Genomic DNA, 12,837 nt, shown 5'->3' on the forward strand with positions numbered 1-12,837 from the left:
TAATATGATTATGTTGTAAATTACTTATGTTTTAAAGTTACTTCTTGTATTCTAAAATTATGAACTCTCATGTTTGAATTGCTATACACTAATGTTCTAAATTAATTTTTTGTTATGTTCTAATGTATGTTTATTATGTTCTAAAATAGACTTTTTTTATTATATAATGTTCTAAATTATGTTCAAAAGTTTAAATATTATACTAAATGTTTTAATCTTCTATGTTCTAAAGATTGACTATTATATTCTAAATATAGCTGTATTGTGCTTTAAATCTTACATTTTTCATTATAATTCTAGGTTGACAGAAAACTTGGTTACGAATTTTGACACGGAGAGATGTTGTTTGATGTTACCAAAGAGAAAACAAGAAATCTTTTTGGAGGCAATTGATGTTCATTTGGCTTATGGGTTGCCATTGGGAGGCAAAAGGATTGAGCAACCAAATGATGAGTCAAATCTGAAATGGAGCAAGTTTCTAAAAGCTTGGAGAAGCAAGTTTGGCCTCAAAAAAGTATGATGATATAATGTGGTTATGTTTTAAATTTTATGTTCTAAAGTATGAATTTTATGTTATAAATTGTATGTTTTAAAGTGCTTTGCTTATGTTCTAAAGTGTTTTTTGCTTTAAAATAGATCTATTATCTCCATAGGTTTTAATTTATATGTTTTTTTTTACCTCTAAAAGGGAAGTCCAACCAACAAGAGATTGATTGACAGAATTCAAGAATTGAAGAAGGAAAAATCAGTTTCTGATGAATTTCTTTGGAACTTTGTGGTATGTGTTGTCAATTGTTGCATTCGATCAACAAACAACCCACAACTATACATTAAATTCTTGTATAGTTGTATGGATGTAAAGAAAATTGCTGAATTGGATTGGTGCACATTTGTGATTGAGCACTTGAAAGATTCTGTAAGTGTATGGAAGAAGGGAAATTCTTACTTTACAGGTCCTTTACCTTTTCTAATGGTAAGTTTTAAATTCTTACCATTATGTATATATATTATTCTTGTTATGTTGAAAATGTGTGAAAAATATTCTAATTAATTCTTAACATGTACTAAATAGGTATTCTATTTTGATCGTCTACAAAGAGGAGGGTTAGAAAAACCAAGAAAATGTCCACTAATTTCGGTGTGGACAAAGGAAAGGATTCAAGTGAGATATAAGTTTGAAAAAGATCATGGATTTGGATATGGAAAACTCTTGGAAAGAATGGAATCAATTGTGGTATGATATTTGTATATGTTTATGTTTAAACACTACACTTTATGTTGTTGTTTTCTAAATTTTATAATTTATATACTAGAAGGCACCAAAAGGAAAAAAGAAACAACCAAAACAAAAGGAAAAAGAGAAGAGAATGGAAAAATCATCAATAGGTTCTAGTTCTACAACTTCTCGAAATGACATGATGGTATGATTTAGTTTATATTGTAAATTATATTTTATGCTCCATTTAATCCTTTTCTGTTAAATTATCCATGTTATGTCCTTTATGTTCTAAAATATTTTTGTGTTCTAATGAAGGGCTTTTTGAGCAAATTTGGAGATTTGGCAAAAACACTTGCCTCGAATGTTAAAGAGATGTATGGCATGTTAGAACAAGCAAAAGATCTTTTTGTTGAGGAAGAAACAACAGGAAAAATGCAACATCTCATAGACAACATATGGTGCAAGTACACAACAAAGGTATTATAATTATGTTCTAAAGTATTTTCTGGTTGTGTTCTAAAGTATTTTCAGCTTATGTTCTAAAGTATAATAAATTTATATAAATATTATGCATATTATGTTCTAAATTATAATTTCTTATTTTATAGACATTCGTGAACCAAGAAGAAAAGAAAAGCCCTTCTATACTCAGCCAAGATCAACATGTCTTCGATGAACCGGCATTTATTGAAGAATTGGATATGGTTATGGATAAGGCATGGAAGAAATTCGAGGAAACAAGGTCACCAAAGTCACCGACAGTTGGTAATTTCACATGTACATGCTTAATTTCCAAATTATACTTATGTTCTATATTAGATGCTTATGTTTTAAAGTACTTTTTTATGTTCTAAAACATGCGCTTAAATCACATGCTTATGTTCTAAATTATATGATTATGTTCTAAATTAGTTATGTTCTAAATTAGTTATGTACTAAATTAGTTATGTTCTAATTGTTAAGCAGATTTGAGATCAAAGGAAGAGGAAAAAGATAAGAACAAAGAAGAGAGAAATGAAGAGAATAAAGACAAAAACTTGTTGATTCCCTCACCAGTAGTTGGTAATTTCACATTATTTTCAAATTCATTTTTTATGTACTAATATTTACTAGATATGTTCTAATATTACTTCTTATGCTCTAAATTTTTTCTGGTTATGCTTTAAAGTTAATTCTTAATTTTTTATATTCTAACTATTTCTAGGTTGTCTCCTAATTGTATATATTTCTTATGTTCTAAAGTTACTTTTTATTTTCTAATTATTTTTTGCTATTTGCTATAATACTTAATTTTTATGGTGTAATTGCTATGAAGATTTGGGATCAAAAGAAGAAGAAAAAGAGCAGTACAGAAAAGAGAGAAACGAGGAGGAAAAAATTGAGAAGAAAGAGAAAAGGAATGAGGAGTCACCAAAAACCCCAATTCCTCCAAAAAAGAAGCAACCTTTTGATATAACTCCTCCAAGTTTCAAGTTATTGACCCCCTCACCAGCAGTTGGTAGTTTTACATTATTTTCAAACTTTTTTCTTTTGAAATAATATTACTAGATTTGTTTTAAAATTACTTCTTATGTTATAAATTTTTTCTGTTATGTTCTAAAGTTATTTCTGATGTTCTAAATTTTTTCTAAATCAGATGCTTATGTTTTAAACTACTTTCTTATGTTCTAAATTATGTGCATATGCTCTAAATTATATGATTATGTGCTAAATTATGTGCATATGCTCTAATAATATGATTATGTTCTAAATTATGTGCATATGTTCTAAATAATATGATTATGTTCTAAATTAGTTATGCTCTAAATTATGTGCATATTTTCTAAATAATATGATTATGTTTGAAATTAGTTATGCTCTAAATTATGTGCATATGTTCTAAATTGTATGATTATGTTCTAAATTATGTGCATATGTTCTAAATAATATAATTATGTTGTAAATTAGTTATGTTCTAAAGTTACTTCTTGTGTTCTAAATTTTTCTGGTTATATTCTAGTTATTTCTAATGTTCTAAATTTTTTCCAACTATTTCTATGTTGTGTCCTTATTGTTTCTACTTATGGTTTGATGTCCCAGAAAATCAAGAAGATAATGAAGCAGAACTCACTTACGAAGAAGTGACAGCAAATGTTCTAAATTGTGCTTTTCTAAATCCAGATCATCCACCTACATTGGATGAAGAGGAGAAGCAAGAAGAGGAAAAAGAGGAGAAGAAAGAAGAGGAAAAAGAGGAGAAGAAAGAAGAAAAGGAGAAGAAGAAAGAAGAGGAAAAAGAAGAGAAGCAAGAGGAGAAGAAAGAAGAAAAGGGGAAGAAGAAAGAGGAGGAAAAAAAGGAGATCCAAGAGGAGAAGAGAGAAGAAAAGGGGAAGAAGAAAAAGGAGGAAAAAGAGGAGATCCAAGAGGAGAAGAGAGAAGAAAAGGGGAAGAAGAAAAAGGAGGAAAAAGAGGAGAATCAAGAGGAGAAGAAAGAAAATGAAGGAAGCAAGAATGAAGAGAAGAACAAAGAAGAAAAAAATGAGAACAAGAAAGGGTAATCATTTTGTAAACTTTAAAACAAATGTTGGTTATGGTTTAGTTAAATTTTAATTTAGAACTTGGTAATAATAAATTTTGGTTTGATTTGGTTATGGTTTTTGTTATCAATAAATTTTCGTTTGATTTAGTTATGGTTTTTGTTATCTATGTGATATTTTTTAATTGAATTAAGTAGGAAACAAGGAGAAGAAAAAGGAGAAGAAAAGACACGGAAAAAAAGAGGAAAGGATAAGCTTCCAATGTACTTGCGTTCACCTTTCATGGTTGAACATGAAAAACTTTTCAAGAATGTGGACAATAGAAAGGTAGCTGAGTATGCGTTTGCTCAAGGAGATAATAAGTAAGACTTTAAAACTTTAAAATTATATGCTTATGTTCTAAGCTATATGCTTATGTTCTAAGCTATATGCTTATGATCTAAGCTATAAATTATGTTCTAAACTTCATTCTTATGTTCTAAACTGCGTGTTCTAAGCTACGAGATTATGTTATAAAGTACATGTGTAAAACTATATGCTTATGTTCTAAAATAGGTACTTATGTTCTAAACTATATTCTTATGTTTTAAATTATGTGTTTATGTTCTAAACTACATGCTTATGTTCTAAACTACATGCTTATGTTCTGATTTTATTGTTCTGATTTTAGGGAGCTTTTGTATGCTGATAACATGGGGACAACGATTACGAGAGATGAGATTCATAGTCTCATAGAAGATAAGCACATGTTGAACAATGTTGTGGATGCTTATGTTTGCCTATTGAATTTTGAAAATAAAAGACGTGGTGTAGACAAGAAGAGTAGATTCTTTTTCAGTACTGAATGCTATGTATGTTTTCGAACTTAAAATTATAACTATGTTCTAAGAGTAGATTCTTTTTGTTTCTCATATAGATTATACTATGCACCTATGTTCTAATTACTTATGTTTTAATTTCTTTTTCTTTTTCAGCTCATACGTTGTACAGAAAAATACTTCAAATCAAATGAAAGGCAAGATGATAGAATGAAGGCTTTGTTTGATAGAATGCAACAAGAAATGACAACGACCGAAGTAACAAGCTTCAAAAGCATTCAATTGGTAATTTGGTATCTTATTATGTTGTACTTTTTTCTTATTATATGTTCTAATTATTGGTTTTGTTTATGTTCTAATTATTTTTATCTATGTTTTAAAGTATCTACTTATGTTCTAAACTACTTATTTATCTTCTAAACTACTTACTTATGTTCTAAACTACATGTTATAAAAATTATATGCTTGTGTTCTAATCTATATGCTTATGTTCTAAAATGCATGCTTATGTTTTAATTTTGCTTATCTATGTTCTAATTCTGTTTATCTATTAGGTTTTCTTCCCGGTCGTTTTACTAGATCACTACTATTTGCTGTGTGTCAACTTTGTGGAAGGAACATTTGATTTGATTGACAACAGATTTCTTCCACCAAATATTCCTTTTCACAATAAATATGGAAATTACCATAGATTAATGGTAAGACATCAAGTTTACATTTTTTTAATTATACTTTTGTTCTAACTTTTGCCTTATATGTTCTACAGTTTTTCTTTATGTTCTAAAGTTTACCTTATATGTTCTAAAGTTTATCCAATTTTTCAGTTGAATGCATTTGCTGATTTCGTTCACTCAATTGACTCAAATATAAAGAGTGACTTTGTATCCTCCTTCAAAACAAGAAACTTGAGTATGTCATGGAAGAGCAATAAGAACAAACATGATTGTGGAGTGTTCCTGTTGAAGCACATGGAAACATATGAAGGAGAATCTGTAAAACAATGGAATTCGGGACTAGAATTAGACAATGTAAGTTTAAAACATAAGATACATGTTTTAAATTAGTTTCGTTTATGGTTTTGGTGTTATGGTTTTAGTGTTGTGGTTTGGTTTGGTTATTGTTTAGATATATTATGGTTTATTATATTTATTTATACTTATATGCTAAATTATATTCATGTTCTAAATTATATGCTTATGTTCTAAAGTATTTCTGTTTATGTTCTAAAAGTTACTCTTTTTTTTTTTTTTTTGCAATTTGACCAAATGTTTATGTTTATGTTCTAAAAGTTACTCTTTTTTTTTTTTTTTTTTTTTGCAGTTTGACCAAATGAAAAAATTAAGAGTGGAGTATTGTGGGAAGATAATAACAGCAGAAGTAAATGAAGAACGGAACAAAGTGATTAGGAGATCAAAAAAGTGGTCAAAGGAGAACAAAATGGATATATGATTGTTAAGATCTTAAGTTTATATTTGTAGAGAGATATTTGCAAAGAATATAACAGTAATTTTTTATGTTCTATGTATTTACCTGTTACAAGAAATATATTGTTGAATCATATTAAATGCTAAAATTTTAATATAAAATATATCATATAAACTTATATGCTAAATTATATTCATGTTCTAAATTATATGGGTATGTTCTAAAGTATTTTTGATTATGTTTTAATAATTATATGCTTATAAAGTTAGGATATTAGAATATATTATTATATATTAATTTTGACTTAAAACTTAAAGTGTAGAACATTAGAACATAAGAAAATTAAAAAAAAGTAACAAGAAATGACAACAGCCAAAGTAACAAGATTCCAAAGCATTCAATTGGTAACTTGATTCTAATTATATCTTATTATGTTGTACTTTTTTCTTATTACATGTCCAAATTATTGATTTTGCTAATCTTCTAATTATTTTTATCTATGTTCTAAAGTATTTGCTTATGTTCTAAACTGGCTGCTTCTAATCCATTACTTTTGCTTTATTTTTCCTTTTGAATACAATGCATACACTCTTTAGTGCATATCTAAGAAGGCATATGTAAATCAATGTTAAGAAACTTGAATAAATAAAAGTTGATTAAAGCAAGATTCAACTAAATGTTGTTTAATAAAGGTATCTAAAATGCTTGTACTATCATTACTCGTAGTTCAAATTGACTTAATAAAACAACTTATAATTACGAAAAGGGGGGAAGATGAAAAGACAGGAGATGTTATAAAACATTATAATCAACTTTAATTAACATAAAAATTGATAAGAAAAACACTAGTAGAGATACTCTGAATAATAATTGGACAAAAAAGAAATAAAAATATATTGTTTCTAAAAGTAAATAAATTGAGTTCTTATATTTTAAGAATTACATGAATAATATTTTACGTGCTAGTAAATGAGATATTGTTTCTAAATATATAACATCTCATGCAACTGGATTAATAGTATATTCACCAACCTGTAAAGAAAAAAAAATAAAACAATATTAGAACATAAGCACATAATTTAGCATTAAAAAATGTTATAACATGCCATTTCTATTAGTTTAGAACACATGATATTATATAGAGTAAAAACTTTAGAACATTTAAAGAAACTTTAAAACATATAAAGAAAACTTTAGAACATATAAAGAAAATATTTTGAACATAAAGAGAAAAGTTAAAATATAAAGGAAAACTTTAGAACAAAATGAATAACTTTATATTCTAAACATTAGAGCATATTAAATTACACTAAAACAGAAAGAATAAACATTAGAACATAGAGAAAACACTTTAGAACATAGAAAAGTAACTTTAGAACAAAGAGAAAACACTTTAGAACATATTGAATTACTTTAGAACATATATGAATAACTTTATGTTCTAAACTTGCTTAAAACATAATTACTTTAGAACAAAATAAATATAAGAAAATTAAAAATAAAGTTTACTTACAATATCACTTGACTTTTCCAGGGCAATTACGACTATCATGATAACCAAGCTCCCCACATGCTCTACATAATCTCTTCTTCTTTTGACTTTGTTCAATAGACTTTTCTCTGTCACTCTTCATTCTTTTGTCACTATTTGGAACATGAACCTCATTTGGAACATGGACATCATTTGGAACATGGACATCATTTGGAACATTTACCTGATTTGGAACATGAACCTGATTTGGAACATGGACATCATTTGGAACATTGACCTGATTTGGAACATGAACCCCCGTGCCTTTGTTCTTCGAAATTTTAGGAGGTTTGATTAAAACATTAGAAGGTAGACTAGCTCCAATAAGCATTTCAATGTCTTTAACTTTGCTCGAAAGATTGTTGCTTCCATTTGTTTTCTTCTGTTCCAAATCTACCCTCATGGCTCGAAGTTTTTTGACAAGATCACTAAGATCATATTCATTGTTTTGCACTAAACTCACACAAGCATGAATTTCAGACCACAAATCATTTAATAACATTTTCTTATCTACTGCATTAATACATTCCTCCAACACATTACCCTCTAAATCAAAAATGGGCTTCTTATAAGCCATTGTACACCATCTATTTAGAATGTAGGCCTTGGGAATTTTTTCTAACATCCTTGCCTTCCACACCAAATCATATGCCTACAAGGCACACCATCACGTTCAAATTTTTTACAAAAACACTTGGTATCAAAGGTAGTTGGATCAAAAACAACATCAAAAGTCCTCCTTCTAGTTCCTTCCCTCAAATTGAAAATGTAAAGCTCATTGTCCTTCTTCATCTCCTCAACACCACAATTAAAACATCCAATTTCAAGCTCATATTGAAATTCATAGAAAATTGTTGTTGTAAACAATTCAGAAGCATCTTTCTCTAAAGGAATTGGAGTCTTACACTCCGGACGCTTATTCTTCGAATCATTATCCATTTTATTTTGAGTGTGCCTTTGAGCATTCAATGCACATTCAAACCTATAGAAAATAGAAATTAACTTTAAAACATAGAAGATAATTGTAGAACATAGAGTGAATTACATTAGAACATATAAATATACATGACATGTTTATTATGATCTAAATATTATTAAAACATAAAGAGAAAAAGAAAACATAAAAGAGAATTATAAAATAAATAGTAAAACTATAAAGCATAAAAAGAAAACTTTAGAGCATACAAGGAAAACTTTAGAACATAAAGAGTAACTTTAGAACATATATAGACAATTACTTATTACCTCATGTAGAACTCAATCAAAGTGAGATGGGGATTTGTGAACATAGTGAAAAAATTATTTTCACTTTCTGATCTAGATGTGGTTCTCATAATGCCACCCAAAAATAAATCTCTGAAATACGCTGGAATCCACATATCACGTATGTTGTACATGTATGCCAACCATTCATGATCGTTCAAATGGAATTCTGAAATAACTTTGTTCCACTTTTCTTCAAATTCTGCCGGCTCAATCTCTAAATGCCAAACACATGAACACAGTTTTTTCAAGAAATCAGTGTCTTGGGCAATCGCCCGACCTACTTTTTCAGGCACCTTTTTCATAATATGCCACATACAAAACCTATGTTCTGTAGTTTGAAAAACATTACGAACAACAACTTTCATTGCAGGGTCTTGATCGGTAATCAAACACACAGGCTCGTTATTTCCCATTGCTTTAAGAAAAGTTTTGAAAACCCATTCAAAAGATGATATATCCTCATGAGCTACAAAAGAATCCGCAAAAGTAACACATTTTTTATGATGATCAACTCCAGTAAATGGACCAAAGATCATATTATATCTGTAACATACACAAATTATTTATGCAGAAAATAGAGGTAAACTTTAGAACATAGAGGTAAATTGTAGAACATAGAGGTATACTTTAGAACATAGAGGTATACTTTAGAACATTAAGGATAAACTTTAGAGGATAGTAATTTACTTTAATTATTAAACTTGGCAGTAATATAGTTGTTTTAAAACATAATGAATTACTCTAAAACATAAACACTAAACTAAAAATATACAGTAAAGCTTTAAAAACTTATAAGTAAACTTTAGAACATATAGACATAATGTTTAGAACATGATGGATATTAGTTTAGAACACAAAGAATAAAGTGTAAAACACAAAAGCATAATGTTTAAAGCATAAAAGCATGATGGATATATTTTAAAGCATAAGGTAGAACATTAGCAATATATGTTTAGAACATAAGGCATACATAGTTTAGAACATAAAGAATATTTGTTTTAGAACATCAAAACATGATGGATATTTGTTTAGGAACACAAGGCATGATATTTAGAATATAAGAACATATGTTTAAAAAATTAATATGTAAAAGTAAAATATTAATTACATTATGAAAGAAATTTATATTTAAAAACATCACCTGTTTGTTTTGAATGTGGTATCAAAAGAAACCATATCACCAAAAGTGCATAATTTTTTCGACAGATTGGATCAGCCCATAAAGCTCTACAAAGTCTATCTTCTTCATCAACATCATAGGAAAAAAAAAAATGCACTCCAAAGCACTTTCTTATTTTGAAAATTATCCACAAACATTTGGCATCTGATCCATCAATATAAGCCTTCAAATCTCTATAAAAATTTTTGAAATCTTGTTTTAGATGCACCAACATTATCATGTGATCCAGCTAATTCTTTCATCATAGTATAAGACCTCACAGGACCAACATTTACCTGTTAGAAAAAAAAAATATTACTAAGATTAAGAATTAACTTTAGAACATAGTAAATCAAAACAAAAAAAAACATTATTTAGTACATAAAAATAAATCACCTTTGAATTATCAACAATCAACTTTTTATGCATAATATGCATTTTTCTATTATCCTTCTGAAATTTTGCACAACTTGGAGTATATAAAAGATGATTATGTTCTTCTTTGAAATGAGTTACAACATACTTTCCAGCATCATATCTCATACATATGTGAGCATTGCATCCTACACGAGTGACTAAACGTTTCCTAGTAATATGAACTTTTCCTTCTTCATAAACTGTTTGTTGAGCAATAGGTTTTCTTATTGCCCTAAAACCTTCCTTATTGCAAACTCCATATTGAAAAGCAATTATATCTTTGTTATTCTTCTTCCTTTTAGTAGTAGATTTCCTAGAAGTAAACCCAGCGGCATTTGCATATGCTTTATAAAAACTAAGACCCTCTTCAGGATCTTTAAATATCATACCCAAACTGGGTTTTAACTCTTGGGAACATTTGGAATCCATTCCTTAGTGGTACCACCAGGGCTAAATGATCCAACAACCTCTGGAGTACGATAAATATCACCAACTGCATTAGAACATGAAAGTAAACATTAGAACATACAATGAAAGTCATAGAATATGAAGAAAACATTAGCACATAATAAAAAACTTTATAATATAAAGAGAAAGATACATAGAAAACTTTAGAACATACAGAGAAAACTTTAGAACATCAAGGATAACCTTTAGAACATAGTAAATTAGGGACATACTTATAACATATTGCTTTAGAACATAGTGAATTACTTTATAACATACATAATAAAATTTAGAATAAAGTAAAAAAATTAAACTAAAAGGTTAACTTTAGAACATACAATGAAAGTAAACATTAGAACATAAAAAGTAAAATTTAAAACTAGAAGGTAAACTTTAGAACATAGAATGAAAGTTTTAGAATATAAAGATAAAGTAGGATTCCCTACTCCTATGTCAGATTGATGGGGCCATGCTTTGGTGATTCCAGTGGCAGTGACATGCATCAACTATCCCTATGTCAGATTGCTAGGATAAAGTAGCATTCCCAACTCCCAAGCCCCAATGCCCAGCTCCAAGACGAGCCTTGAGGTTGTTGTGGCATTATCCAATAATGATCGATATTGTTTTACCCACAGTTTACTTTGAATCATTACAAATTATTTAAAATGGATTAGATATTTTTTATTTATCAAATTAATTAACTTCCTCAATAATGATCAATATTGTTTACCCACACGTACTTACTTTTTATAATCCTTCATCAACCACTCTTTCATACTCCGATGTATTCTGCATTCTAAAAGGAGTTCAATAGGCAACGGAACATGGCATTTGCACTTATCATTCGGATGGGAACATATAGAGAAAACTTTAGAACATTACCGATAAACTTTAGAACATAGTAAAGAAACTTTAGAACATGTAAGTAAATTGAAATTAAAACATTAAAAAACAATAAAATTACCTGAATGAGTAACACAAGAAGAAGGATAATTAGGTTGAACACCATCTAAATCCATCAATATGCAAAAACCTATTTAAAAAAACACATATTGTAGCAAAAAAGCAACTAGAAATTAAAATCCATTAAAAAACAAAAATATGGAAAAAAAAAACTCAAGCAAAGGAAAAAACAGAACAATCTGGAAATGAAAAATCACAAAAAAAACAGAAAATTAATGAAAAAAAAACTGAAGAAAATTCGCAAAAAAAAAAAAAATAGATAAAATCGAAAAAAACAAAAAATAATTGCTCGAAAGTAGGAAAAAAAAACAAAAAAACATATAACATTGAAAAAATCTGGAAATGAAAAATCGAAGAAGAAAGAGAAAACTAGAAAATGAAATTGATGAAATTAATGAAAAAAAACTCAAGAAAATTCGCAAAAAAAAAAAAAAAAAAAAAAAAAAAGAATAAAATCGACATAAACTTACATTAATCTCAATAATAAAAAAAATGAATGATGAAATCGCAAAAAGAAAAAAAAAAAAAACAGATTTTTGCTGATTTTTCGAATTGATGAATTGCATATCCACAAATAATATGAAAAATAAAATTTCACACAAATTCGCCAAAATAAAAAAAAAAAATCAACAAAAATTCGCAAAGAATAGATATCAATAAATAAATTAACTAAAGAATTATCAAAATTATAAAAATTGAATAACAAACCTTAATTTCTTGAAGGAATTTGCATCCAAAAGTATGAGAAGAGAGAGAGTTGTAATGTATGAGAGGAGAGAGAAAGAGTTGTAAATTTGTAAATGTATGAGAGGAGAGAGAGAGCTGTAATGTTCAAAGCCCAAAAAAAAAAGGAAAGAAGAACCGTGAATGAGGAGAAAGAAAGGGAAAAGAACAGCAAAAATTACTAAAAATGCCATTACTAATCATTCATTTTCAGCGGTCAGATCAAACTAATTGTACGGTCCAGATTAGTTCTTATATATAATGGGTTCTTATATAGAGGAGGGTTCTTACATGAGCCTTCCTCTATATATATTATATATATATATATATATATATATATATATATATATATA

General features: G+C 28.0%; 3 protein-coding genes across 3 annotated transcripts; 1 reads left to right on the top strand and 2 right to left on the bottom strand.

The window, feature by feature from the left end:
* The first annotated feature begins 3,698 nt into the window (after positions 1 to 3,698).
* LOC110686733 lies at positions 3,699 to 6,134 on the top strand. The gene is made up of 7 exons (XM_021863343.1): positions 3,699 to 3,752; positions 3,933 to 4,097; positions 4,406 to 4,586; positions 4,710 to 4,838; positions 5,108 to 5,251; positions 5,378 to 5,581; positions 5,874 to 6,134. The coding sequence occupies exons 2-7, from the start codon at positions 3,997 to 3,999 to the stop codon at positions 6,000 to 6,002; spliced, it is 888 nt and encodes a 295-aa protein (XP_021719035.1). The 5' UTR covers positions 3,699 to 3,752; positions 3,933 to 3,996; the 3' UTR covers positions 6,003 to 6,134.
* Positions 6,135 to 6,927: 793 nt separating this feature from the next.
* LOC110686734 lies at positions 6,928 to 8,139 on the bottom strand. The gene is made up of 2 exons (XM_021863344.1): positions 7,492 to 8,139; positions 6,928 to 7,010 (listed from the first exon to the last, which is right to left on the bottom strand). Exon 1 carries the CDS (start codon positions 8,132 to 8,134, stop codon positions 7,496 to 7,498), a length of 639 nt encoding a protein of 212 aa, XP_021719036.1. The 5' UTR covers positions 8,135 to 8,139; the 3' UTR covers positions 6,928 to 7,010; positions 7,492 to 7,495.
* A 1,989-nt stretch (positions 8,140 to 10,128) lies between these two features.
* On the bottom strand, positions 10,129 to 10,744 carry LOC110686776 (protein FAR1-RELATED SEQUENCE 5-like). The gene is made up of 2 exons (XM_021863378.1): positions 10,331 to 10,744; positions 10,129 to 10,230 (listed from the first exon to the last, which is right to left on the bottom strand). The coding sequence occupies exons 1-2, from the start codon at positions 10,736 to 10,738 to the stop codon at positions 10,129 to 10,131; spliced, it is 510 nt and encodes a 169-aa protein (XP_021719070.1). The 5' UTR covers positions 10,739 to 10,744.
* Positions 10,745 to 12,837: the final 2,093 nt, after the last annotated feature.

The sequence above is a fragment of the Chenopodium quinoa genome, unplaced genomic scaffold, assembly GCF_001683475.1.
Source record: "Chenopodium quinoa cultivar QQ74 unplaced genomic scaffold, ASM168347v1, whole genome shotgun sequence".
NCBI classification, from domain to species: Eukaryota; Viridiplantae; Streptophyta; class Magnoliopsida; order Caryophyllales; family Amaranthaceae; genus Chenopodium; species Chenopodium quinoa.

Bases quoted from the DNA above. Each gene is read 5' to 3' on its own strand.
- LOC110686733 (XM_021863343.1), top strand. From the start codon at position 3,997: ATGTACTTGCGTTCACCTTTCATGGTTGAACATGAAAAACTTTTCAAG. The intron at 4,098-4,405 runs GTAAGACTTTAA...TTCTGATTTTAG, and splicing joins TTTGCTCAAGGAGATAATAA to GGAGCTTTTGTATGCTGATA. The intron at 4,587-4,709 runs GTATGTTTTCGA...TTTCTTTTTCAG, and splicing joins TTTTCAGTACTGAATGCTAT to CTCATACGTTGTACAGAAAA.
- LOC110686734 (XM_021863344.1), bottom strand. From the start codon at position 8,134: ATGTTAGAAAAAATTCCCAAGGCCTACATTCTAAATAGATGGTGTACA.
- LOC110686776 (XM_021863378.1), bottom strand. From the start codon at position 10,738: ATGATATTTAAAGATCCTGAAGAGGGTCTTAGTTTTTATAAAGCATAT. The intron at 10,231-10,330 runs GTGATTTATTTT...TTTTTCTAACAG, and splicing joins TGATTGTTGATAATTCAAAG to GTAAATGTTGGTCCTGTGAG.